Source organism: Bison bison, unplaced genomic scaffold (genome assembly GCF_000754665.1).
Source record: "Bison bison bison isolate TAMUID 2011002044 unplaced genomic scaffold, Bison_UMD1.0 scf7180017864378, whole genome shotgun sequence".
NCBI classification, from domain to species: Eukaryota; Metazoa; Chordata; class Mammalia; order Artiodactyla; family Bovidae; genus Bison; species Bison bison.
The window spans coordinates 957,665-983,645 of NW_011494950.1; the positions used below are offsets into that span (position 1 = coordinate 957,665).

At 37.4% G+C, this 25,981-nt stretch overlaps 1 protein-coding gene across 1 annotated transcript in view; it reads left to right on the top strand.

The window, feature by feature from the left end:
• Nucleotides 1-25,981, top strand: part of DHX29 (DEAH (Asp-Glu-Ala-His) box polypeptide 29) — a 47,228-nt gene that overhangs the window by 258 nt on the left and 20,989 nt on the right. The window contains exons 2-13 of the mRNA XM_010857154.1: nt 1-39; nt 7,081-7,154; nt 8,311-8,424; nt 10,581-10,710; nt 11,428-11,573; nt 13,331-13,453; nt 17,646-17,772; nt 18,468-18,626; nt 19,243-19,408; nt 19,669-19,792; nt 21,711-22,319; nt 23,622-23,765. The exon at nt 1-39 is cut by the window's left edge and continues 1 nt beyond it. Of these exons, the coding sequence (XP_010855456.1) occupies nt 1-39; nt 7,081-7,154; nt 8,311-8,424; nt 10,581-10,710; nt 11,428-11,573; nt 13,331-13,453; nt 17,646-17,772; nt 18,468-18,626; nt 19,243-19,408; nt 19,669-19,792; nt 21,711-22,319; nt 23,622-23,765 (1,955 nt within the window). The remainder of the gene's footprint in view (nt 40-7,080; nt 7,155-8,310; nt 8,425-10,580; nt 10,711-11,427; nt 11,574-13,330; nt 13,454-17,645; nt 17,773-18,467; nt 18,627-19,242; nt 19,409-19,668; nt 19,793-21,710; nt 22,320-23,621; nt 23,766-25,981) is intronic.

Below are 25,981 nucleotides of genomic sequence, written 5' to 3' on the forward strand. Positions count from 1 at the left end.
CCGCCGCTGCCAGCACCAGGGAGCCCCGGGTCAAGCAAGGTATGAACGGTCAGGCCCCGGACTCCTCCGGAGCTTCAACTGCCAGTCCCGAGGGAGAAGCTTTAGCACGTGGGCAGACCCTCGATCTTAAAATTTATTTCACACCCAGAGCTACTGTCTCCCCATCTGGTAGCCTTGTTTTAGATTAGTGTAGGCTGTTCGGGCCTCCAGAGTTCCGACGGTAGCGTCCCCCCACCTAACCTCCATTTGCCTTGAGAAGAAACAAAAAAATTTGCATTAGCTCTCGTTTCTGCAGGGATCGGTCCTGAGCCACCCTCTAGCGAGGCGAATGCAGAGAGTAGTGTGTGGAGTTGTTAACCTCCCAGAGCCAGACCCTTTTTCTCCTTGCTTCTCAGACCATTTTCAGCCACGATGTAGCGTTTCCACGTGTTATGGAAAAATCAGTACTTAATAAGAATTTCAGCGCTTACACCCCGAATATGGGTATTGCTACTGCTACTGCTAAGTCGCTTCAGTCGTGTCCAACTCTGTGCGACCCCATAGACGGCAGTCCACCAGGCTCCGCCGTCCCTGGGATTCTCCAGGCAAGAACACTGGAGTGGGTTGCCATTTCCTTCTCCAATGCATATGGGTATAATCTGCTGTAAAAATTGTCAGCGATCTTTATCGCAGCAATGCGTTTTTGCTTCTTGTGCATTTTGGTTTGATAATTCATCTTGGAGATTGCCAGTTCTGGCTGCAGATCAACAGACCTCTTTTACAGCTGGTTTCAAAAGATGGACAATTAATACGCTATTTTTTTCTGCTTAGCGTATTTGCTTGTTCTTGCAGAAATATTCGTCCAACAAATATGTATTGAAAACCTCCGTGTATGGGATGAGCAAAATAGATAAATCACCACTCTTGGAGCTTGCCAGTGTAATGGCAATAGTTACACAAACATTGCTTTGTGATTGTTAAGTGTCGCTAGGAAAGAGAATTTTACAGGGTAATCTGATTTTTACTGGGAAAAAAGAGGAGTATTGGATGGTGTCTTTGAGAAAGTGATGGTATTGGGGGGATGGATTGGTATTAACTCCATGAAAAATGGGGAGAATAGTATTTCTGTGCAGGAAGGAACACTACATGCCAAGATCTTGAGTCAGGAAAGAGCATGGGCCTTTGAGATACTCAGAATGTAAGCATTGCCTAAAGAGGAAAGGAGATGAGACTGAAGTAGGCAGGTAACAAACTTTCACTTAGAAGATGAATAATAATTCTTTGTCCTGCAACTTATCATAATATTTTAACTACAGAATTGCTATGCCTGCAATTAGAAATGCATAGTATTTTTTCTGGACGATTCTGTGGCACTTTTACTCTGTGAATCAGCCTCTTCCTTTTCGTGCTATTGCTCTGAGTTCTTTGAACTTTCTAATAGTCATTTGTTGTGTTCTTTGGCTTCCCAGTCCCCCAAACCCAAAATGTGACACTTGCTGAACGTGTCAGTCTTACAGTATGATTCCGTCTCCAGCTCTTCCAGAAGAACTCATCTACTTCCGTTACTTCTATCTTCTCCTGTGTAGGTGACTCCTCAATCAGCACGTCCAGTCGTGGTCTTTATTCCAAGCTTAAGTCAGCCATTTCTACACTGATTTGGAGATCTGGCCCTATTATGTGAGCATGTCAAATTTAATAACATGGCTAATTACTCCCTCCCAAACTAGCTTCTCCTGTGACTTCTTTGTTTCTGTTTTTCCATATTCCTCTTTAGTCAATGTTATTAGTTATATTTTAATGCCTTCCTTTCTTCTTCACATCCAGTCAGTTCTCAAGCTCCATATAGTCTTTGCTTATTTGTCTTCCATGTATGCCCCTTTTCACTTTTGATTTATACTATTCACACCTCATTTTAGGCACTCATGAATTTGTGGAGTATGAGCACAGCCTTCTAATGGATCTCCCTAGCTGTGCTCTTTTTTCCTCCTCCAGTCTGTCCTGCATGAAGTATTGGATTGATCTTCAGAATCACTGCATTGGTTATATCACTTCCCAAGTTGTTCTACAGCATTTTTACTGACATTGTGATAAAGTACCAACGATTCAGCTTGTATCTAAGACCACCCTTTCTAGCCTTTTTACTAGTTCCTGTATTGTGTGTGTATGCTCCATCATGTCCAACTCTTTGTGAGCCTGTGGACTATAGCCCACCAGACTTCTCTGTCCATGGCATTTTTCAGGCAAGAATACTGGAGTGGGTTGCCATTCCTCCTCCAGGAGATCTTCCCAACCCAGGACTGAACCCAGGTCTCCTGCATCTCCTGCTTTGCAGGCAGATTTTTTACTACTGAGCCATGAGGGAAACTAATTCTGGTATTCACCTGTAACACTTTCTCTGTGTTTTCACTGCCCCAAATTCAGCTGTTGGCTTTCTGCCTCCTTGTGTTGATTCTTGCCATTTTCTCTTATGGAATGGCTTCTATCCCCAACACTATCTACCAGAATCCTGTAATACCCACCTCAGATAGCAACTACTTTTAAAATTCTTCCTATTCCACAGCTCGTGTATCATTGTTTGAATCATTCTTTTTGATATTTAGATCTGAGGAATTACATATTTTATCTGTCCTACAAAATTATAGGAGGTAAGAACTGTTTCGTGGATATGTATTAATATCCCTCAATCTCTACTTAAATGTTCTGAATATAGTCATCCAAAAAATTTCTTGGATAAGTGACAAGGACAAATCAGAGAAATTATTAAGACCAAGAAATCGAGAGAACATGAGAGGTTATCTACCAAATTTGTAGAGAATTTTATGTAACCATAAATCAATATCTGTATATATAGCAGATAAATAAAATGTGATTGCCACATGATTTTGTTTTCTTTTTTCTGTTTGGATATTTTTATATAATAGGCTTACTTGGAAGAAAAAGTGACAAAATACACAGAAAAAATTATCTCTAAACTCTTTTTTGTTCCTAATGTAAATGTTAGTATTTTCCTCCCCTTCCATCTCTCTCTCTGTCTTTTCAAACAATTTGAAGAATTGTACATAGCATATGTCCTCAAAACTGAATTCTCATCTACAGGTAGAAATTGACTAGTGCTACAGCATGGTTCTTGGCACACTTCTAGGTGTTCTTCCACTTCTGTTTTTTCATTTCTTTTGTTCATCAAATAATTCTTGAAGAGCTGCTATGTGCCAGGCAAGATTTGAGGTACAGAGGATACCATAAGAACAGAACAGACTGAGATTACTGCTTATATCACTGAAGGTTGGTGGAGGCTACTTACAACCATAAGGCTTGTGTTTATGAAAAGTATTAAACCTAGTTGAGACTTCAAATCTTAAGAGGGAAATAAGACAAGGGGACTGATGTCTTGAAAGCCATTATAAATATTTTTTAAGGTCACCAAAATAAAACAGAAAAAGTGCCATCAAAGAAAACAGTGTCTTGGTAAAGAATGAATCAGTGGTGCGGTCTGATTTAGAACAGAGATGGCTTTTCTGAGGAAACCTGCTGAGATGATTTGTAGCTACTAGCTACATCTGGAGAGAGTGAGGCTTAGGGAACAAAGGTGAAGGCCCTAAGATGGGAGCTTGAAATGAAGCAGGAAGACAGTCTGTGTGGGTGGGGTGAAAGAGCCGGGACTGGTGTTGGTATTAAATGGGGAAGAGACCTTAGCTAGGATTAGTCAGGTAGCGGTGGCTCTGTGGACTTCCTCAGACAGCCTGACTGCTTCGATTATGTCAGCTAGCTCTCATTTATTCTCCAGATACTCTGTAGTTCCTCTTTATAGCTTACTTGGATAATTAGTTGCTTAATTACTTCATGAGAAAAGCACTGTGAGGACAAGACTGGGTCTTATTCCTGACTGCATCTCTTGGCTGATTTGGATGCTCTTGCAGAAGGGAGCCAGGGTGCCTCAATCCACCGATCACTAGCATCAGCATCTCACAGTGAATGTCTCAGTGATGGTAGATGGTTACAATCACTGTATGATGTAAAATGCAATACTGTGTAAAAGGAATATATTCTAAGAGTATTGGGCAACAGGAAACTGATTCTGGCTGTTGCCTCTTCTTCCTCACTGAGTCGTCTTGAGGAAATTACTTAGTTTTTCTGTGCTTCAGCTTTAATAAGTATTTCTGAGAGCCAGTTACATAAGTTCCATTGTCCATGTGTAGTCATTATAAATTGAAATCCTTAGTGCATTTGCCTTGAAGATACGTACTGCACACTAACTTCCTTATTTCTAGTCAAATTTCCAGTAACTCCCTTCTTCTGAAACAAAACCAAAACTTGGAGAAGGGTTTCTAAACAGCAAAAAAGGTAACTGTCATACATCTTATGCAGGTTACTTGGCAAAAGAATGGGGACCATTTTTATTCCATGGCCTGTTGACTTAGGATTGTATTTGAAAATAGGGTTACTCATGTCCAAGTTTTGATATCTATTTTCTTCTGGTGCCATCACTCCTTCCTAGGTAACAGAGTTTGGGACTGGGGAGCTGTTAGGTTTCTATTCTGAAAGTTGGCTGGCTGATAGGAGAGGAGACCAAATTAAGAGTCTCAGAGAATTGGGTAGGCTCTGCAAGCCTCTTGGCACAATAATAGATATTCATAATAAATATTACATCATGAAATGCTTTGAATTTTGCTTATTGTAGTAGTATTATGGCAGGAAGTATAAATACATTTTAGAAGGACTTGTTTCAGATTGTTTTAAAATGCACCTCAAATTTTGGACTTTTTATTCGTATTGATTAAAAAACATTTGTTAGCATGTATTAGGAAGAATTTGAAAATGAAAGGGCCTTACTGGTTAACTTGATTTGATTGGTATTATCCCTGGCATGATCTCATTATTACTTCAGTTTCTCAGAGTATTGATTAAAATGAAAACATACCATTTTCAGAGACCCTGACTGACACTCAGGGAATGCACAGCAGTATGAATGTTCATTCCCCTCTTGATGTTCTGGGGACTTAGATCTTCTTTTATTTGCCCTCTGGAAGTTTGCAGTATAAACTGACCTCAAGCAAGTGATGATTGGATGTTTTAGGTGCAATGGTTGGAGGAGACAAATGAGAACTGACTGCAATCTTCAATTCACTAAAAAACAAAACCAATCCAGAATCTCCTGATGGTCCAGTGAATAGAACTTGGCATTTTCACTGCAGAGTTCAATTACTGATGAGGAAACTAAGATCCTGCAAGTGGTGTGGCATTGCCAAAACAAGAAAGAAAATAAAGCAAAAGTTACTAAAGGAATTTACAGTCTTACCTCTGACAGTAACATGTCAACCTTGAACTGTTTCTCAGTATTCTCTTGGTAATGAAACATCCATCTATAGAAAAGGTTAATGGTTGGGTGTGTGTGTGGTAGGGGGAGGGAGGTGGGTTGCCTTTGCATGGGTTTAGGGATTGATTAGTATGCTAAATTTGTGAATGAATTTACTACAACTGGTAAGACCCCCAGAAATGATTAAAGACTGCTAATATGTACTTTATTACCATTGATATTAGTTTATGAACAAGGTTACTAGGATTAAGGTAAAGTCTGAGACCAGAAGATGAGGAAAACCATACTATACCAGAATTCTTACTATCTTTTAACATATTTACTAGTGTCTTAAAATGAACAACCCAATGTAAGTCAACAGAGACTAAAATCCTTGAATTTAAAATTATAATAAGCAACTCTTTAATGTTAGGTTTCTCTAAGTGAAAAAATGTTAGGTTTCTCTAACTGAAAACAAAGAGTAACTAGGTTTTGTACAATTCTAGGATGATTTTTATATAGTTGTGGTTCTCAAAAGTGTGCTCGGGGATCCTGGGGAATTATTGACACCTTTCTAGCTGAGGCTTAATGAGATCAAACTATATTCATAATCTAAAATGTTATTTGTCGTTTTCATTTATATTTTCTCACTAATGTACAGTGACTACTTGATGTGCGATTTTACAGAAGATTAAATGCAGAAGCTAGACATTAAGAGATTTGCAAAAGTAGAAAACAGTTTTTTTTAATCTAGTAAAAAACTTTTCATAAAAGTAATACTTATTTTAACACATAGTAAAATTTATTTTCAATGAATTAATGTTTTTAAAATTTTCTCTTTTATCAATATGTGATAAATATCACTATTATAACCCACATAAACAAAAAGTACTTGGGATCTTCAGTAATTTTTAAGAGAGAAGGAGGTCATGAGACCAAAGTTTGAAAATAAAATTTATTCCCTCCTGGTTAGTCATTGTTAGAAGACTGATAACATATAGTATTTTTATTGACTGGAACAGATTTGACAACTATAGTGGATTCAGTAGTATTCACCCAAACGCTCACGTCTACCTGGAACCTCAGAATATGATCTTTTTTGGAAAGAAGATCATTGCAGATGTAATGGTTAAGGATCTCTAGATGAAATCATCCTGGATTTAGGGAGAGCCCTAAGCCCAGTGACTAGGGTCCAGAGAAAGGAGAGGAAGATTTGGACACAGACAAAAGGAATAAGGCCATGTGAAGGCCCATTTTAGGAGCAAGACAGACAAGCCAGGAAACACCTGGAATCGCCAGAAGAAGCAAGAAAAAAGAGTTATGTAGGGCCATCAGATGAAGTATGGTCCTACCAACACCTTGATTTTGGACTTCTGGCATCCAGAATTGTGAGAGAATGTTTGTGTATTCAGCCACCAAGTCCATGATGATTTGTTTCAGCAGCCTTGGACACTGATACAGCAACCTTGTACTCAGCAGGAGACATGATAGGTGCTCCCACTTCCTTTTTCTCTTCAAAGTTACCCATCTTCTCTGCCAGGAATCAAATATCCTCTAAGAGGTCTTCCTTCAGCTAAGTGCTGAAGCATTGCACTCTGTGAGAAACTAGTTAACCTAGAGAATGCTAAACAGTAAAATGTTTTCAAAAATTGAGCAGTATTGCTGACTTCTGTATTGGGTTATTTGGTAAAGTGGAAAAGAAAGAGTTGAGATCAAATATTTAATATTTAGTGATCTTTAGACAAAATTTAAAATAGTGTAATGGATATTGATCATTAAATTACCTGTTTATTGTCTGTTATGTATAGGTCCGAAAATTTACAGTTTTAATTCTGCAAATGATTCTGGTGGTCCTGCAAATCTGGATAAATCTATTTTGAAAGTGAGTACCCATGTTTTGAGTCATTCCAAGAAATGTTACTTAAAAAAAAATCTGTACTCTTAAATGTAAGTAAATGATGGGATATTTTAAATTTTGTAAACAGTACAATAATTATTCATCTATACGAAATAAAAAGTAAATCATACTTTTTATGGTAAAAAGTAAATGATAAAAGTACTTTTATGATAAAATTAAATCATCTGTTGAGAGCCTCTAAGAAATTAAGGAAGAGCTGGGTAAGGTCCAAACTTCTAAGTCAAGCATACACATCCCTTCAGATCTGACTTGGAATACCTTTCCAGCCTTCTCCATTACTCTTCTCCACTTAAAATTTCAGTTCACATCTCATTGTTCCCCTAAATCCCATAAGATTTTATGACTCCAGACTTTTGTCCATAGGCTCTCTGGCTAGAAAGCTCTACTTCCCCTTCTTATGTCTTCTTAATAATGACATGCTGGGTTACAGTTTCTTTTTCTATATGTTTCTTGTGCTAGACTGAATTCCTAAAGTATGTTTTTGTGCATTGCTCATAGTGAGCATTCATTAAAGATGTGACCAAAGGAAGATATATTTGAGGGTAGATTGTTATGTAATCTTAGGTTAAGTATATGGAAACAACAGAAGATAGAATGGCCAGTACGAAAAAAATTGAAGACAAACAGTAGAAGCGAAAATAGTTTGTGTAATCTAATAGTACAATTTATGTTAATACAAGTTTTTACTTTAATTGATTTGCCCCTCTTTTAGCGTCGCATCCATTCTTTCAGGCAGATGTGCTTAGGTTGCTTTATGTTAAGGCACATTTCTGGGTTCTTTCCCCAAGGATTCAGATTCAGTATGTTTAATAAGGCTTAGGAATCTGTCTCTGTGGTGGCAACATAAGGGTGGTCCAAGGACAGTGTCATGAGATACATGGCATAAAGAGGCTTTGTAAAAGGATTTTTGTCTTGCCAGATGTTGTTTTTACCATACCTCATTTTTTCTTAAATATGTGATAGGAATGTGATCCAATGAATGGTATTCCAGTATAATCGCTGTATCTGATTTCAGCTGAAATTCTGGGATATAGAAAATGGATTCCTTCTAATTATTTAATTATTAAATGTTATTTAGTAATTCATCTTCTAATTGATGCTATCTTTTTGGTCTCAATAGGTGGTAATTAATAACAAACTAGAGCAAAAAATTATTGGAGTGATAAATGAACACAAAAAGCAAAATAATAACAAGGGAGTGATTTCTGGAAGACTTACTGCCAAAAAATTACAGGTATTTTGCAAACCTTTTTTTAAAGTTACTTATTTTTAGTGGAGCATTTAAAAAAAAATTTTTTTTTAATGGAAGGATAATTGCTTTACAGAACTTTGTGGTTTTCTGTCCTGCATCAACAAGAATCAGCCATAGGTACACCCATGTCCCCTCTCTCCCAGACCTCCCTCCCATTTCCCTCCCGACTCCGCCCTTCAGCCTGTGACAGAGCCCCTGTTTGAGTTCCTGAGTCATACAGCAAATTCCCATTTTCTATTTGTTTTACACATGATACTGTAAATTTCTGTGTTACTCTCTCCATATATCTCACCTTTTCCCGCCTCTCCTTCCACCTTGTCCATAGGTCCATTCTCTTTGTCTCTTTCTCCTTTGCTGCCCTGAAAATAAATTCATCGGTGCCATCTCTTCAGATTCCATATATATGTGTCAGTAACGATATTTATATTTCTCTGACTTACTTTGCTCTGTATAATGGGCTCTAGTTTCATCCACCTCATTAGAACAGATTAAAATGCATTCCTTTTTATGGCTGAGTAGTATTCCATTGTATATATGTAACAGCTTCTTTATCCATTCTTCTGTCAGTGGACATCAAGGTTGTTTCCGTGTTCTAGCTGTTGTAAATAGTGCTGCAGTGAACACTGGGATACATGTGTCTTTTTCAGTTTTGTTTTCCTCAGGGTATATGCCTAAGAGTAGGATTGCTGGGTCATATGGTGGTTTTATCCTAGCTTTTTAAGGAGTCTGCATACCATCTTCCATAGTGGCTGTTTCAGTTTACATTCCCACCAGCAATGTAAGAGTGTTCCCTTGACTTTTCAACTTCCATTGAAATTTCATGTAGATTAGTTCCATCTGCAAAAATGAGGAAGAAGTGCCAAATGTAAGCGTACACAGTAAAATAGTGATATGAAAATTGCATCCCCCAAATGCTGTTGGACTTGTAGTGGGCACTTTGCTTACATTTTCTCTGACACACCAATGCTGGAAGGTATTTTGCCCCATTTTTCAAATGAAGAAATTGAGGCTTAGAAGGATTATATAAATTATAGCCTGAGGTTGTTAATTACTAGCAAAGTAAAAAGGGCTTCCCTGGTGGCTTAGACGTAAAGCCTCTGCCTGCAATGTGGGAGACCTGGTTTTGATCCCTGGAGAAGGAAATGGCAACTCACTCCAGTACTCTTGCCTGGAAAATTCCATGGGCTATAATCCATGGGGTCAAAAAGAGTTGGACACGACTGAGCTTTTCACTTTTCACTTTCAAAATAAAAAGTCTGAATTTCAACCCAGTCTTGCCCAGATCTAAAAATGTGTTAGAAAGTACATTAAAAAGCTTTACTTTTTATATGAACACGTTCATTGAAGCACGGCTTATGATTTAAGAAAAAGAAAACATTCCAAGTGAGCACCAGTAGGAAAATGTATAGTTCAGTTCAGTCATTCAGTCGTGTCCTACTCTTTTCGACCCCGTAAATCGCAGCACACCAGGTCTCCCTGTCCATCACCAACTCCCGGAGTTCACTGAGACTCACGTCCTTAAGTCAGTGATGCCATCCAGCCATCTCATCTTCTGTCGTCCCCTTCTCCTGCCCCCAATCCCTCCCAGCATCAGAGTCTTTTCCAATGAGTCAACTCTTCGCATGAGGTGGCCAAAGTACTGGAGTTTCAGCTTTAGCATCATTCCTTCCAAACAAATCCCAGTGCTGATCTCCTTCAAAATGGACTAGTTGGATCTCCTTGCAATCCAGGGGACTCTCAAGATTATGGTATATCTATCCAGTGGAATATTCTGTAACTATTACAAGTGATGAACAATTTCTAATAATTTGGGAAGATGCTTAGTTACAATGTTAAATGAAATTTGTTTTTAAAAAAATCACAAAAAAATGACTGAAGGACCCACATTGCATTGCAGACAGTATCTTTGGATAGAGAGAATATGAGCAATGTCTCCTGGTCGTTTTTTATTTTTCTGTAGTTCTCAAATTCTCTAGTTCTCAAATAAAATAATTCTTCAAACTGGAAAAAAAGAGAAAAAGATACTTTTGAAGTTATAATTTGTGTCAGAATTTCTGTTTTAAAATGAATGGGAGAATACACTTAGTAATGAAAAAACAAAATTGACAGAATGGCTTTTTCACATTTCCCTTCCATAGGATTTATACATGGCTTTACAAGCATTTTCGTTTAAAACTAAGGACATTGAAGATGCCATGACTAACACACTCTTACATGGTGGTGATCTTCATTCTGCCTTGGATTGGCTCTGTTTAAACCTTTCAGATGGTAAGCAGTATTATCATAACATTCTTTCAGTTTATAAAACCTTTTGAAATAATTTGTGTTTATGATATTTGTAGCAAGCTTTTGGTTTGCACTTAAATTTTTTTTCACTGTGTTATAATTATTTTTAAAATATTCTTACCCTTTTTCTGGTCTTTTTGGTATATTCTTCTTAAGGATTATAGTCTGTGCAAGAAAAAATTATTTTTGTATGTGTTGCTTTCAGTTGTTAATGGCCATTTTACAGTGCACATTATACAGCATATTCTTAACTGTCTATAACCTGTCAGGCTGTGTACCTGGTTTTGGTTTAGAAATTAGGGCTATCTTGCTTTGGGTAAATAATATTTAATTAAGCACAGGGTTCAGGCTGTAATCTTTGGCAAGATCCTGGAATGTGAATCGCTTCTATGACTGATTAAGGCTACTACCACATGCAACCAAGGAGGAGGGGAGAGTTAAGATTTTCTTATGAAAATTTAGGCGTCTAGCACTTTGAGGGTGAAATGGCCAAACTGAGGTGGGCTGGTTATCGTCTAGAGAGTGTTCCCACTGGTTTGATAATAAAACAACTTTCATTGTAGGATTTCTATTCCTAGAAGATGAACAGTAGAAGAAAGTTAAGTGCTCTTTGTCTAGACAGGTTTTATGCATGTGTTTAATAAGTATTTGTATGTTTTCTGTATCATGTACATTATTTTTATCCCAATTTCTCGTAAGATGCGCTTCCTGAAGGATTCAGTCAGGAATTTGAAGAGCAACAACCTAAAAGTAGGCCAAAATTCCAGTATCCTCAAACGCAAGCCACTATTTCACCTCCATTGCAACCTAAAACCAAAAAGCGGGAAGAAGATCCTAAGATCATGGTAATTTAAGAATTCAACATTTAAAGTATAAAATCGAGTGAAACATGCGTAACAGTTCATAAGAGTATAAGTATTAGGTTGCCGTTATGTTTTTACTCATTGAAAAAGTCTAATGGGTTTGGCAAATTCATTAGCATTGTCATTTCACTTATCTATTGCTACATAACAAACCACCCGAAAATGAAGTGACTTAAACCAACATTTTATTCCTTATGATTTTGCAGTTTGGACTGAGCTCAGCTAGGCAGTTTGTCTGATCCAAGAGGTATCTCCTCAGGCTAGAAGATCCAAAATGGTTTATTTACTCACATGACTAGAGCCTCAGCTGGGATCTTGCTAGCAAGGCATCTCTCTCTCCACATGATTAGTTTAGGTTTCCCCCTATATTTTGATATTAGAATGGTCAGACTTCTTACTTGACATCTGGCTTCCAAGAGCAAGTATCTCAAGATAGTAAACACCAGTGTACAAATTTTTATCAAGCCTCTGCTTGTATCACTGTTGCTGATGTCACATTGGCTGAAGCAAGTCATGTGGCCAATTCAAAATCTTCGTGGAAGGGGGTTACAGAAAGGCATTAATACTGGAAGGTGTACTTCCTTAGGGCATTACACACAAATACTGTGCATATCATGAAACATCTATGAACATGGGTGAACCTAGAGAACATTATGCTGAGTTAAATAAGCCAGTCACAGAAAGACAAATATTACATGATGTCACTTACATGAAGTACCTAAAATAGTCATGTTCATAGAAACAGAATGGTAGTTACCAGGGGCTAAAGGGAGAAGGGGCAAATGGGGAAATGTTGCATAATGGTAATAAAATTTCAGTTATGCAATATCAATAAATTCTAGATATCTGCTGTTCAACATAGTGCCTGTAGTCAACAGAACAGTATTGTGTACTTTAAAATATGTTAAGAGGATAGATCTCTTGTTAAGCTTTCTTACCACAACCATGCCTCTCCCCACAGCAATACACACACACACACACACACACACAGGAACGCTCAAGAATTTTTGAAAGTAACAGGTACATTTAGTACCTTGGTTGTAGTAATGGTATCATGGGTGTATTAGTCAGTTCAGTCGCTTAGTCATGTCCAGCTCTTTGCAACCCCATGGACTGCAGCACAACAGGCTTCCTTGTCCATCACCAACTTCCAGAGCTTGCTCAAACTCATGTCCTTTGAGTCGGTGATGCCATCCATCCATCTCATCATCTGTCATCCCCTTCTCCCGCCTTCAGTCTTTCCCAGCATTAGGGTCTTTTCCAATGAGTCAGTTCTTCACATCAGGTGGCCAAAGTATTGGAGCTTCAGCTTTAGCATCCATGATATAAGCATATGTCCAAACTCATCAAAATGGTGAGGGTATATATATATATATATAAAATAGTTTAAATCACAATAATATGTACAATTGTTAATGTATCAGACCTCAGTAAAGCTTAAAAAAAAAATTTGTGGAAACAGCATCTGCACAAAACCACTGTTAAGGAATAATACAGGTTTTTCACAGTTCTGTCAGTTTTTTGCCTCTTTATGTAAATGGATTCTTTGAACTATGTAAGTTTAGACTTACAAAGTAGTGTTGAGTTCCACTCATTTGTCCTTCACTATGATTTTTGAGACTTACATGTCTACTGTTTCTGAGTGTAAAGAAATTATAAAAGCAGTGACACTTGATGATAGTTTTGACATCTTTTTCTAATTTTGATTTTTCAGATATTTGTTGTTTTTTTTTTCCTAGCCAAAAAAGGATGAAAAAAAATTGGAAGTAAATATGAAAGAATGGATTTTGCGATATGCTGAACAACAAAATGAAGAAAAGAGTGAGACTTCTGAAAGTTTAGAAGAGGAAAAATTTGACCCTGTGAGTAGAAATTTGCATTGATCTTCTAGTTGGATGTTCCTCGCAAAATATTTAAGTTTTCTAATACTTAGTTTCCTCATTTGTAAATTGAAGAAATAGTTATCTCTAAGGGTTTATGTGAGAGTTAAATAATGCAACACTTAGGGGAAAACACGACACAAAATAACCATTCAATAAATGTTATTGCATCACTCCCACGTCTAAAGAGACAGTCGCCAAATATTTTTAAATGATTAAGTGTTAAGAGTATGCTAAATTATTCAGGTAATTTAAAAAGCACATTATTTTATAAAGGAAAGCCTTTGCCTGGACAGAGAAAACCTACATATCATAAGATAAACTAAAAATATTAGATTGAAAAAAATCAAGTTGTAGGAAGAAAATAACAATATATATATATCTGATTAAAGACTTCTATCTAGAATTTATAAAGAAGTTGTAAAAGGACAACAGGCATTTTATAAAAGCAGATATTTGGATGTCCAATAAACATGTAAAAATAACTTCAACATTGCTAGTTGTGGGAAAAATGAAAATGAAAACTGCAATGAAATACTACTATACATCTATCAAAATGGCTAAAATTAAAAGATCAGTAATACGAAGTGTCGGAGAAGGCGATGGCACCCCACTCCAGTACTCTTGCCTGGAAAGTCCCATGGACGGAGGAACCTGGTAGGCTACAATCCATGGGGTCGCTAGGAGTCGGACACGACTTCTAAGTGAGCGACTTCACTTTCACTTTTCACTTTCATTCAGTGGAGAAGGAAATGGCAACCCACTCCAGTGTTCTTGCCTGGAGAATCCCAGGGACGGCGGAGCCTGATGGGCTGCCGTCTGTGGGGTTGCACAGAGTTGGACACGACTGAAGTGACTTAACAGCAGAAGCAGCAATAACAAGTGTTGGGAGGATATGAAGCAACCGAACACTCCTACGCTGATTGTAGGAGTACAACTACTTTGGAAAACTGTCACTTTCTTATGAAGTTAGCCATACATTTACCATATGACCTAACAATTTCATTCCTAGGTATTTACTCAATAAAAATGAAAATGTCATAAAAAAAAAAAAAGCTTGTACACAAATATTCATAGCAGTTTTATTAATAACAGCCAAACACTATAAGCAGCTTTAGAAATCATTATATAAGAAGGAAACTCACAAATAAGTACATGCTGAACAATTTCATTATATTAAATTCTAGAAAAGTCATCTATGCAAAATCAATCTCTAGTAAGGGAAACCAGATCAGTGGTTGTCTGAGCCCACGGATGGAGGAAGGAGATTGACTGTTAGGCATGATGGGGAAACTTTTGGGGATGATGGCAATGATTTATGTCTTTATGATAATGGTTATGTGGATTTATACATTTATCAAACACATTCACTTATTCACTTAAAATGGGTATGTTTTCAATACCTTTATAAAGTTGATTAAGAATGGAAGAAAGGAAGTTGTACAACAGGATGTGTAGTATGATGAACTCAGCTGAGTAAAAGAATACATACACACACACACACACACACATATTTGCATCCTTTTGTATGCAAAGGAGACATCTGGAGAAATACACAAGAAGCTATTACTAGTGAGTAGGGCTGGGGTTAGTGGGTGGGTTATACTCTTCTGTATCCTCTTGAGTTTTTTTTTTAAGCATGTGCCTGTATTAAAGTAACAAAACAAAAACAATTTATGATAGTACATGTTATTTTGAGGTTCAGAAAAAGAGGTCTCTTCTAATTGGAGCATTTGGTCAGCCTTACTGAAAAGAAGTGGGATTTGAAGGATGCATGAAGTATGCATAGGCAACAAGGAATGGGAAAATGGCCCAGATGGGTGAAATAGTGTGAATAAGGGTACAGAAGTGGAATTGTGCAAAGGACCTTTGCATATTAAACCATAATCAGGATAAAATGTGTGAGTACTAGCAAATAGGAGTAAACAGGTGAGTTCAACTGAGACTAGAAAATTTTGATGCCCAGAAAATGAATTCAAGAACTTTCCTGGACTTCCCTGGTGGTCCAGTGGCTAAGACTCTGAGCTCTCAGTGCAGGGGGCCCAGGTTCAATCCCTGGTCGGGGAACTGGATCCCACATGCTGCAACTGGGACCCGGAGCAGCCAAATAAATAAATAAAATTAAAAAAAAAAGAACTTTCCCTATTAATTATGAAGGCTCGCTAACTGTGTGGAGGCAGGTAACCCACAAGAATTTGACTTTCTAGGTCGAATTTAGTAGTGTTTAATGTGATTTGCAAAGGGTAGGGAGGCCATTTGGTAAGTCTTGCACTTGCTCAGGTGTGAAATAATAAAGTCCCAAAGTGGAATTTGTATAGTTTTGGGGGGAGAGGTGGGAGCACACTGCACAGCATGCAGAGCTTCCCTGACCAGGATTGAGCCTGTGCCCCCTGCTGCAGAAGTGCAGAGTCCTAGCCTCTGGACAGCCAGTGAAGTCAAAGTCGCTCAGTTGTGACCGACTCTCCGCGACACCATGGAGTGTAGCCTGCCAGGCTCCTCTATTCATGGAATTCTCCAGGCAAGAATACTGGAGTGGGCTGCCATGGGGATCTTCCCAAGCCAGGGATCGAACCCAGTCTCCCACATTGCAGGTGGATTCTTTAACATCTGAGCCACCAGGGAAGCCCAAGAATACTGGAGTGGGTAGCTTATTCCTTCTCTAGGGGATCATCCCAACCCAGAAATTGAACTGGGGTTTCCTGATTTGCAGGCAGATTCTTTACCAACTGAGCTACCAGGGAAGCCCCTGGACAACCAGGGAGGTCCCCAAATTGGAACTTAGAAGAGAAACATTTAAAGGAAGAATCAATAGAAATTGCTGATTTACTGAACATAAATTGAGAAGCCAAAGACTGCAAGAGATTCGTAAGCAGAGGGATGGTGGTATCAGTGCCACAGATAGGAAAGATTGAAAGAATGAGTGTGGTTTGGGTGAAATTGAGGTGATAGCCAATCCTTCTGTCTGTTATACTCTATTGCTGACGGCTTCTACACAGAATGGTCCCAGAATTGTGCTTCCTTAGTTGTGTCTTTTCCCCTCGACTCAGTGGTTGTGTCTTCTAGCAGCACTGCTAATGCCCTCTTCTCTACCCAGAGCTTTGATGCTTCCCATCTCTTATTAACCTAACCTAAAGGAAAAACCAGTAATTTGAGGTTAGCTCTCTGTTTGGTTTTTGCTCAGCAGAGTTAAATTTTATAATACACATTTTCTCCAGAGGCCTTTTTTTTTTGTAATGTCCCTGACTGTCTTCCATAAGATAGAGATTATAGGAAGGTAGCTTTCAGAAATGGAGAAGGCAATGGCAACCCACTCCAGTGTTCTTGCCTGGAAAATCCCATGGACGGAGGAGCCTGGTGGGCTGCCATCTGTGGGGTCGCACAGAGTCAGATACGACTGAAGTGACTTAGCAGCAGCAGCTTTCAGAAAAGTGTATTTTTGTTTTTTATATAAAGTCTTTATTGAATTTGTTACAACGTTGCTTCTGTTTTATTTTGGTTTTATGGCTGCGAGTGTCTTGTACTGTTGCACATGCAGTCCTTTAAATCCATATATTTATAAAACGTGTAAAAGTAACTTTTCTTTTTACAGAAATGAGCTCATACTTACATTTTATTCCATAGTTTGCTTATTTTATTTAACATGTCAAGTAAGTTTCTCCATTTGGATTCAGTTCAGTTCAGTTGCTCATCATGTCCGACTCTTTGCAACCCTGTGGACTGCAGCACGCCAGGCTTCCCTGTCCCATCACCAACTCCCAAAGCTTACTCAAACTCAAGTCCATTGAGTCAGTGATACCAACCAACCATCTCATCCTCTGTCGTCCCCTTCTCTTCCCACCTTCAATCTTTCCCAGCATCAGGGTCTTTTCTAGTGAGTCAGTTCTTTGCATTACCCTCATTCTATTGCTTCTTGACTTTTCCCCCCAATGACTAGTTTTCTCTGTAGAGCATACCACCCTTGATTTCCAGTTTTCCTTTTCAATCAGTACTGCAGTGAACATCTGTGTACCTACAGATTTGCACGTTTGTATTATTTCTCTATGAAAAATTGCTAAAAGATTTGTTGGACCGAAGAATAAGATCAAAAGATAACAGGTTTTGATACAATACATTGCCAGTAGATAAACTAATCTTGCTCTTCGTTTCTTTGTCATCATCTTATTTGGAACACCAGAATGAAAGGTACTTGCACCTTGCAGCTAAACTTCTGGATGCAAAAGAGCAAGCAGCTGCCTTTAAACTAGAGAAGAACAAGCAAGGCCAAAGAGAGGCTCAAGAGAAAATAAGAAAATTTCAAAGAGGTAAACACTTTAAAATTCTTAGATGTATTAATATGTCTTTTTTATTGGCTTTCCTAGGATGGTAGTTGCCTCTTTTTTGTATGTCTTCTCTTTCCTAACAGTTTACACTTGGGGTTGGCAAACTTTTGCAACAAGCCAAATAGTAAATTTAAGTTTTACAGGTTGTTATGATTACTCAACTCTGCTACCACAGCATAAAAGCAGCCATATACAAGACATAAGCAAATGGTTATGTTTTCACAAAACTCTATGGATGCTGAAATTTCATATAATTTTCACATGGCACCAAATATTTCTTCCTTTTATCTTTTTCAACCAGTTAAAGATGTAAAAATCATCCTTAGCTCACAGACCATATGGAAATAGGTAGCGGGGCTGGATTTGGCCTACAGCCATAGTTAGTTAACCTGAAGTGTACACCATAAAACACTATCTCCACTCAAGAAGGAGAGGTGAATATAATTCCATGAGAATTTACTTTTAGTGAAGATGTTTTTCCTGGCCTTCTACATCTGTTAAGTGATTTGTTCTAAAAATGTTAGTATATAATGTGAAAATAAATTGCCTTGAACTTCTAGCACAAATTCCTAGTAGGAAGGAAAAAGAAGCAATGTTTTAAAAAAAAAATTGCAGAGTAAAAAGGCATGAAAAACAAATATGAATAAAAACAAAATAAGCATCATTTTTTTTGGTAGAAATGGAAACTTTAGAAGATCATCCAGTATTCAACCCAGCCATAAAGATTTCATACCAACAGAATGAAAGAAAGAAGCCTCCTGTAGTCACAGAAGGAGAAAGTGCTTTGAACTTTAATTTATTTGAAAAGTCTGCAGCTGCTCCTGAAGAAGAAAAAGGTAAAATGAAGGGAGAGTGTTCCAAAGTGTAATTTGTAAATAGTAAAACATCAAGGACTATATAATTGAGAAATTGTATTAACTTTGTATTCCAACAAACTACAAAAGATGGCAGTAAAGTTACACTTCCACATACTTTCTTGGAAAAGTACTGATTATAATAATTTGTTTAGCATTTTGTGATTACCAACATCTGGCTTCAGCCTCATCTCTCTCCAGTTCAGACTCCTGCCAGAATTATCTTTCTGTAACACAGATCAAAATATGAGTTTCTGGTTAAAAATGTTAATCAGTTAACAAGTTCAAACCTTCTATTATGGCACTGACGATCCTTTGCATTCTGCCACAGTCTGCCTTTCCACCTTATTCTCCCAGCTATGTACTACAGCTGTATCATTCTTAAAACATATATTGTTTCATGGCTCCATGACTTTGCTCATCCTATTATCTCCTTTTAGGCCAGCCTTTCCCTTGCTCGAATCAGGTCTGTCCGTCCTTTTCTCACCTATTCTCTTAAAAAAAATCTGTTCCCAAAAGTGAGAGAACCTTAATCCTTCAAAAGATATTCTGTATTACTACATAAGCATTTTTAAAGAACCAATCTTTGTCATTTTAGAGAAAAAGAAAGAACCTCATGATGTAAGAAATTTTGACTATACTGCTCGAAGCTGGACTGGAAAATCTCCCAAACAGTTTCTGATCGATTGGGTCAGGAAGAATCTTCCCAAGAGTCCAAATCCTTCCTTTGAAAAAGTTGCAGTAGGTAGATACTGGAAATGTAGGTATGTTTTTGGTTAACTGAGTGAACTTTTAGAAAAATCTAAGATGAAGATACTTTTTTCTTATGAGTTAAGTAGGTGTTCAGGAAGCTGGTTCCACATCTCTAGGTTGATAGTGCCTATAAATCATTACCTAGTATTAATATAGTGTTTTCTGTGAGAATATTTAATATAAATAACGTAAACTACAGTTCAGTGTTAATGGGATTCTGACCATTTTTACTTCATCAATTTTATTTTAAAATGTCTTTGGCTTCTTTTAGGGTGAGGGTAATCAAGTCTGAAGATGATGTCCTGGTCGTGTGCCCTACGATCTTAACAGAGGACGGTATGCAGGCTCAGCACCTGGGAGCTACTTTAGCTCTTTATCGTTTAGTGAAAGGGCAGGTAAGTTTTTATAGATCCAAGTGTCTCAAAATTCATTTGTGGAGTAATGGGTATATTTTGTCAACATAAAACTATCTGCATGTGGAAGGTAGTATTTAATCGTGGCCCTTTGTGCCAGTTTTCTCTTCACTGAATGCTGCTTCTGAGTAGTCCTTGTTTCTTGCTTATTTATAATTTTGACTTTGTCTCATCTCCAAACATAGTTCAAGCTTTCTCTCCTTGGACCAGAGGCACTGAACCATTTGGTCCAGCTTTGCAAGCTACACTGATTTAAAGATTAAAAAACTGTGCTAGAGTGATTGAATTAAGGAGAGTTTTTAAACAATTGTTTTCCTTTAACGTTATATTGTCTCTCGACTTTAAAATACAAGACATTGGTTCCAGTTTTCACTTTTAGGTTATATCGACTAAAGCTTCCAGTTTAAGGAAGGATGAAAATAAGTATTACTGAAGAGAGCACTTTTAAGAGAACACTATGCTCTTTTTTTTTGGTTGGGAGTATTGTCAACATTTTCTCTTTGTAATAACGTGTATATCTTTCTTCCTGGTGAATTAGAACTACTGAAAATTTAGACACTGATTAAGTGGAATTCCAAATAATAATTCTTTTCCATTTTCTCTCAGTAAAAGTTCTTAATGTCTTTATTTCCCTTGTTTTGCAAAATAAGGTATCATAAGGTAAGCTTAATTGATGGAAATGACTGTCAATGTTTCAAAAATAATTGTGGGCTCTTAATAAAACAGAGGCAGGATAACTTAGATTCCATCCAATGGAGTTCAAAGTAAAATACTTTGACTTGTAATATACAAATGGAATCTCAGCGGGGACTTTGAGAAATGCTTTGTGGATCATCTACATATTTAAATAGCACCACTGTGAAGTGAAGTGAAGTGACTCAGTCGTGTCTGACTCTTTGTGACCCCATGGACTGTAGCCTACCTGGCTCCTCCCTCCATGGGATTCTCCAGGCAAGAGTACTGGAGTGGGTTGCCATTTCCTTCTCCAGGGGATCTTCCCGACCCAGGGATCGAACCCAGGTCTCCCACATTCCCGGCAGACGCTTTAACCTCTGAGCCACCAGGGAAATAGCACCACTATAGGAATAAATAATAAACATGTGTTTAATAGTTTATTGTGTTCGAGAATAAGCACTCGGAGAAGGCAGTGGCACCCCACTCCAGTACTCTTGCTTGGAAAATCCCATGAACGGAGGAGCCTGTTAGGCTGCAATCCATGGGGTTGCTAAGAGTCGGACACGACTGAGCGACTTCACTTTCACTTTTCACTTTCATGCATTGGAGAAGGAAATGGCAACCCACTCTAGTGTTCTTGCCTGGAGAATCCCATGGAGGGAGGAGCCAGGTAGGCTACAGAGGGAGCCTGGTGGGCTGCCGTCTATGGGGTCGCACAGAGTTGGACACGACTGAAGTGACTTAGCATAGCATAGAATAAGCATTGTGTTTGATTAACTGAAAGTTTACCTCAGAGTATGCATATAAAGGAGGTATAATTATTAGCCCCATTTTACAAATTTAGAAACTAAGACACCAAGAAGTTGTTACTTGCCCAAGGTCACACAGCTAGTAAGTCCAGAAGCCTGAATATATATGCTGTTTATAGATTTGCATCATATGCATGTATGTGTGCGCTCAGTCATGTCTACTCTTTGTGACCCCATGGACTATATATAGCCCACTAGCCTCCTCTGGCCATAGAATTTTCCAGGCAAAAATACTGGAGCAGGTTGCCATTTCCTACTCCAGATATGCTGTATATCTTTTATTAAAATACGGTAGTAACCTACTAGTTTAAGAGCTATTTTAAGAAGCAATAGCTATTCTTTTCATTTCTAACCTATTGAATTTTGGTATCCAGTAATTAGTCAACACAACGTATTACTATTTTTTTCCTTTATAGTCAGTTCATCAGTTGCTTCCTCCTACTTACCGAGATGTTTGGCTAGAATGGAGTGATGCGGAAAAGAAAAAGGAAGAATTAAATAAAATGGAAACCAATAAACCACGTGACCTTTTTATTGCCAAACTTCTGAATAAACTGAAACAGCAGCAGCAACAGCAACAACAGCATTCTAAAAATAAGAGAGAAAACTCTGAAGATCCTGAGGAATCTTGGGAAAATTTAGTTTCTGATGAGGATTTTTCTGCACTGTCCTTGGAATCAGAAAAGGTGGAAGATTTGGAACCTGTTAGAAACCTCTTTAGAAAGTTGCAAAGCACACCTAAGTACCAGAGACTTCTAAAGGAAAGACAACAGTTACCTGTGTTTAAACACAGGAGTTCAGTTGTTGAAACTCTTAAAAGGCACCGGGTTGTGGTGGTGGCAGGTGAAACAGGGAGTGGTAAAAGTACTCAAGTGCCACATTTTCTCTTAGAAGATCTGCTCCTGAATGAGTGGGGAACAACTAAATGTAACATCGTCTGCACCCAGCCCCGAAGAATCTCAGCAGTGAGTCTAGCCACAAGAGTGTGTGATGAATTGGGCTGTGAAAATGGACCTGGAGGAAAGGTAAAATGTTGTTCAACTCTACCTCAGAGAATGGTGATATGACATTACTTACCTGTGCTCTTGGGATCCAAATGGAACCTGTACCATATATGAATTTTGACCAATACTGTTTGTTCAATAGCACATCTCAAGTGCTTTTCATGTTTTCTTTGATAGGTATGATATGCCACTCTCTTTTATAGGAAAAGGATTGTAAGTAATTATCATTAAAATTCTCATGTAAAAGGAAAAATATATTCACTTTAATAACTGAGTACTCCAATATATTACGTTACTAAGTTGACCATTCAAAGAATATAAATACATACAGGTAAATTGTAATACCAGATATCTCAGTATCTGGAAATCTTTTCTGTAGGATATATTTCTGAATGATTTTCATTAGCTCAATGAACAGAAGCAAAAAAACAGTATAGAAGACTATATCAGACTATTTTCAAATCCTATATATAAAAAAAAAATAGAAAAAGGAACTTAAAATACCTGTTGTCCTGTGTTTGGGGATAAAAGTGTACACAAAACTGGCCAAACCTTAACCAGAGTGACTGCAAAATATAGGAATTAATAAAATTGGTTTAGAACCAAATATAATGAATTACAAGTTCATGTAATTCAATTTAATTATGCTTTGAATTGTTCTTTCTAGATAGGTACTTAACATTTTTGTTTATCTTTAAGTTAGATAACCCTTCATTAAAATTTTATGTGCAAATTTTTCTGGATTCTCTTATGACATGTAAGGGGACAAAGGGCACAATTTCTGTCTTATAAGGAATTTAAATTAAGGGGATGACAGACATGTTTACAAACACAGCAAAGGAATGACTGAAGGAGTAAGAAAGAAAATGTGATGGAAATAGAAGTGACTTCAGGATTCTCATCAGGCACCACTGGTTTTTAATGGTTGCAGCTTTTATGAGATCTTGATAGAAGAGTAGACTTAAGTTGTAGGAGCAGATCTAAAATTCTGTTCCTGAGCACCTCAATATTTTGCTCCAAGATAATTTCATAAGAAATTGATTAAATCTATTAATATTTCCATAATCATGTTAATGGTACTCAAAGCAGGAGAACAGCTTTTTGTTTCAAAATTCTGAAAAAAGTTTTTTCTTGTTTAAGTTGCCAAAACAAATTTTATAGTTTGGTATAATTGAAAACATAGGAAAGTAATAAATGGCACTAAACAGATTTACTTAGACTGCTCCATATAGGAGCAGGGCCAGCACCTGTACTTCAGTCTCTAAAGCTTATTTCCCAGATCATTTGTGAGAATCCAGTCTTGGCTCTGTGTTTTCCCTTCAGAATTCTTTGTGTGGATATCAGATCCGGATGGAGTCTCGTGCTAGTGAATCTACCAGGTTACTCTATTGTACAACAGGGGTTCTGCTAAGAAAACTTCAAGAAGATGGTCTCCTAACAAATGTGTCTCATGTTATTGTAGATGAGGTGAGTAGATTCTATTGCTGTATGTTCAGGAAATGATTCTAAACATTTTTGTGTTAAAAAGATGTTACTTCTAATACTAGGTAACATTTTCTTCATTTTTACTAAATGCCAAGCACTTTACATGTAATTAGTTAATTTCCTCTAACAAACAGGTCTCATGCTAATTGATACATTTAACAAATACTGTAGAACATTTGCTGTATGCCAGGGGCTATTCTAAGGACTTCATGTATACAACTTCATTTAATCCTTCCAGCAATCCTTCATTTAATCAAAAGAAATAGATATTATTATCCCTATTTTAAAGTTGAGGAAACTGAGGCACACAGAGTTTATATAGCTTACTCAAGTTCATACAGTCAGTAAGTTCTGCAGCTAGGGGTTCAAGCCTAGGGAAGCCGGCTGCAGACATCTCTTATCAGTTAGTGTGTGTTAAACTGATTTGCTTTGTACATAATTTTTTGAAGAAATTATATATATAGCATTTTAGTTATTTAAAATTTTTTTTCAATTTTCCCTGATGTAAAGTTTTTATGAATTTAATTCACCAAGTTCAGAAGGCATTAGTGAAAGTTCAATCATTCTTTGATTTTTAATTAATAGATTTAATTAACAGATTTTTAATTAATATATTAAATATAGATTACTGGGTTATTTTCCTCCTTTTGGTTAGTAAGTATTAGAAGTATAGAGAGATACAAAAATGAAAATAAAAATTATCTGTAGTCTCATGATTCAGAAAAAAATTAATGTTGCCATTTGTACATTTATATATGTATTTTTTTATAGTTTGTATATTCACTTTATAATTCTCTCACATCATTAGTCTGCAAAAATACCATTTTTTTTTTAATTTCTTTTTTTTTTTTTTCAAATTTTATTTTATAAAAATACCATTTTTTAATAGCTTTATAGAAGTGTGTTATTTGGATATCCCATAATTTATTTAACCATTTTCCTGTTGTTGTACTAGTTCAGCTTAAGATGTTTTTAAATACAATATTTCGGTAATAGGTAAGTGATAGAAATTCAAGAGAAAGAAAGAGGATGTATGGCAGCTCGATTGAGCATGCCCATGGGTAACTGCGGAGAAGGCAATGGCACCCCACTCCAGTACTCTTGCCTGGAAAATCCCATGGATGGAGGAGCCTGGTAGGCTGCAGTCCATGGGGTCGCTAAGAGTCGGACACAACTGAGTGACTTCACTTTCTCTTTTCACTTTCATTCATTGGAAAAGGAAATGGCAACCCACTCCAGTGTTCTTGACGAGAATCCCAGGGACGGGGAAGCCTGGTGGGCTGCCGTCTATGGGGTCACACAGAGTCGGACACGACAGAAGTGACTTAGCATGGGTAACTGCTCCTGGCAGTGATGGGTGTAGCCATGTTTGTTAATACCTGGATTTTAGCAGTATCGTCAAGAATCAACTTACAATGCTAATTTGTCTGTTTATAATGAGAATTTTTTTCTGTTAGTTAAGATGAAATATTTGCATCAGCCAGTAGTTTTTCTGGGAACTCCAAATTATTAAAAAACTGTGTATGTGTGAGTCACTCAGTTGTGTCCAACTCTTTGAGACCCCATGAGCTGTAGCCCGCCAGGCTCCTCTGTCCATGGAATTCTCCAGGCCAGAATACTGAAGTGGGTTGCCATTCCCTTCTCCAGGAGATCTTCCCAATCCAGAGATCAAATCCAGGTCTCCCTCATTACAGGCAGATTCTTTACTGTCTGAATCACCAGGGAAGTTTGTTTAGTAAATATATATCAGAATGAATCCTAATTTAAAAGTTAGACCAACTGCAGGGAGCTGTTCTTTGATGGTTTTGTATTATTAATAGCAGTCTGTAGACCTGATTTACTGAACTGTGCTTCAGTGTGATACTCTCAGCCTCTTACTGAACAGTACAATAAGAGAAAACCCAGTGAAATTCATTATCATGTTAAATATAATGATGAAAGAGATGCTGGGACAGAACTCATTATATTATTCAGGAGCTTCTTTATGAAGATGTTTAGGATGATAATCTGACTTTCTTATTAGGAATAGTTGTGTGATTTGTTTTAGTTTATGGTCAGTGTGAGAGTTATGCAGCTTTTCCTCTGGCAGCTGTTATGTTTACAGCCAATCTTTTTGCCCACCTCTCTAAAATGTACTTAATAAAGTATACATTTTATGTCTTATCCTCATTTAAAATTTTCTTTTTTAAAAAATCAAT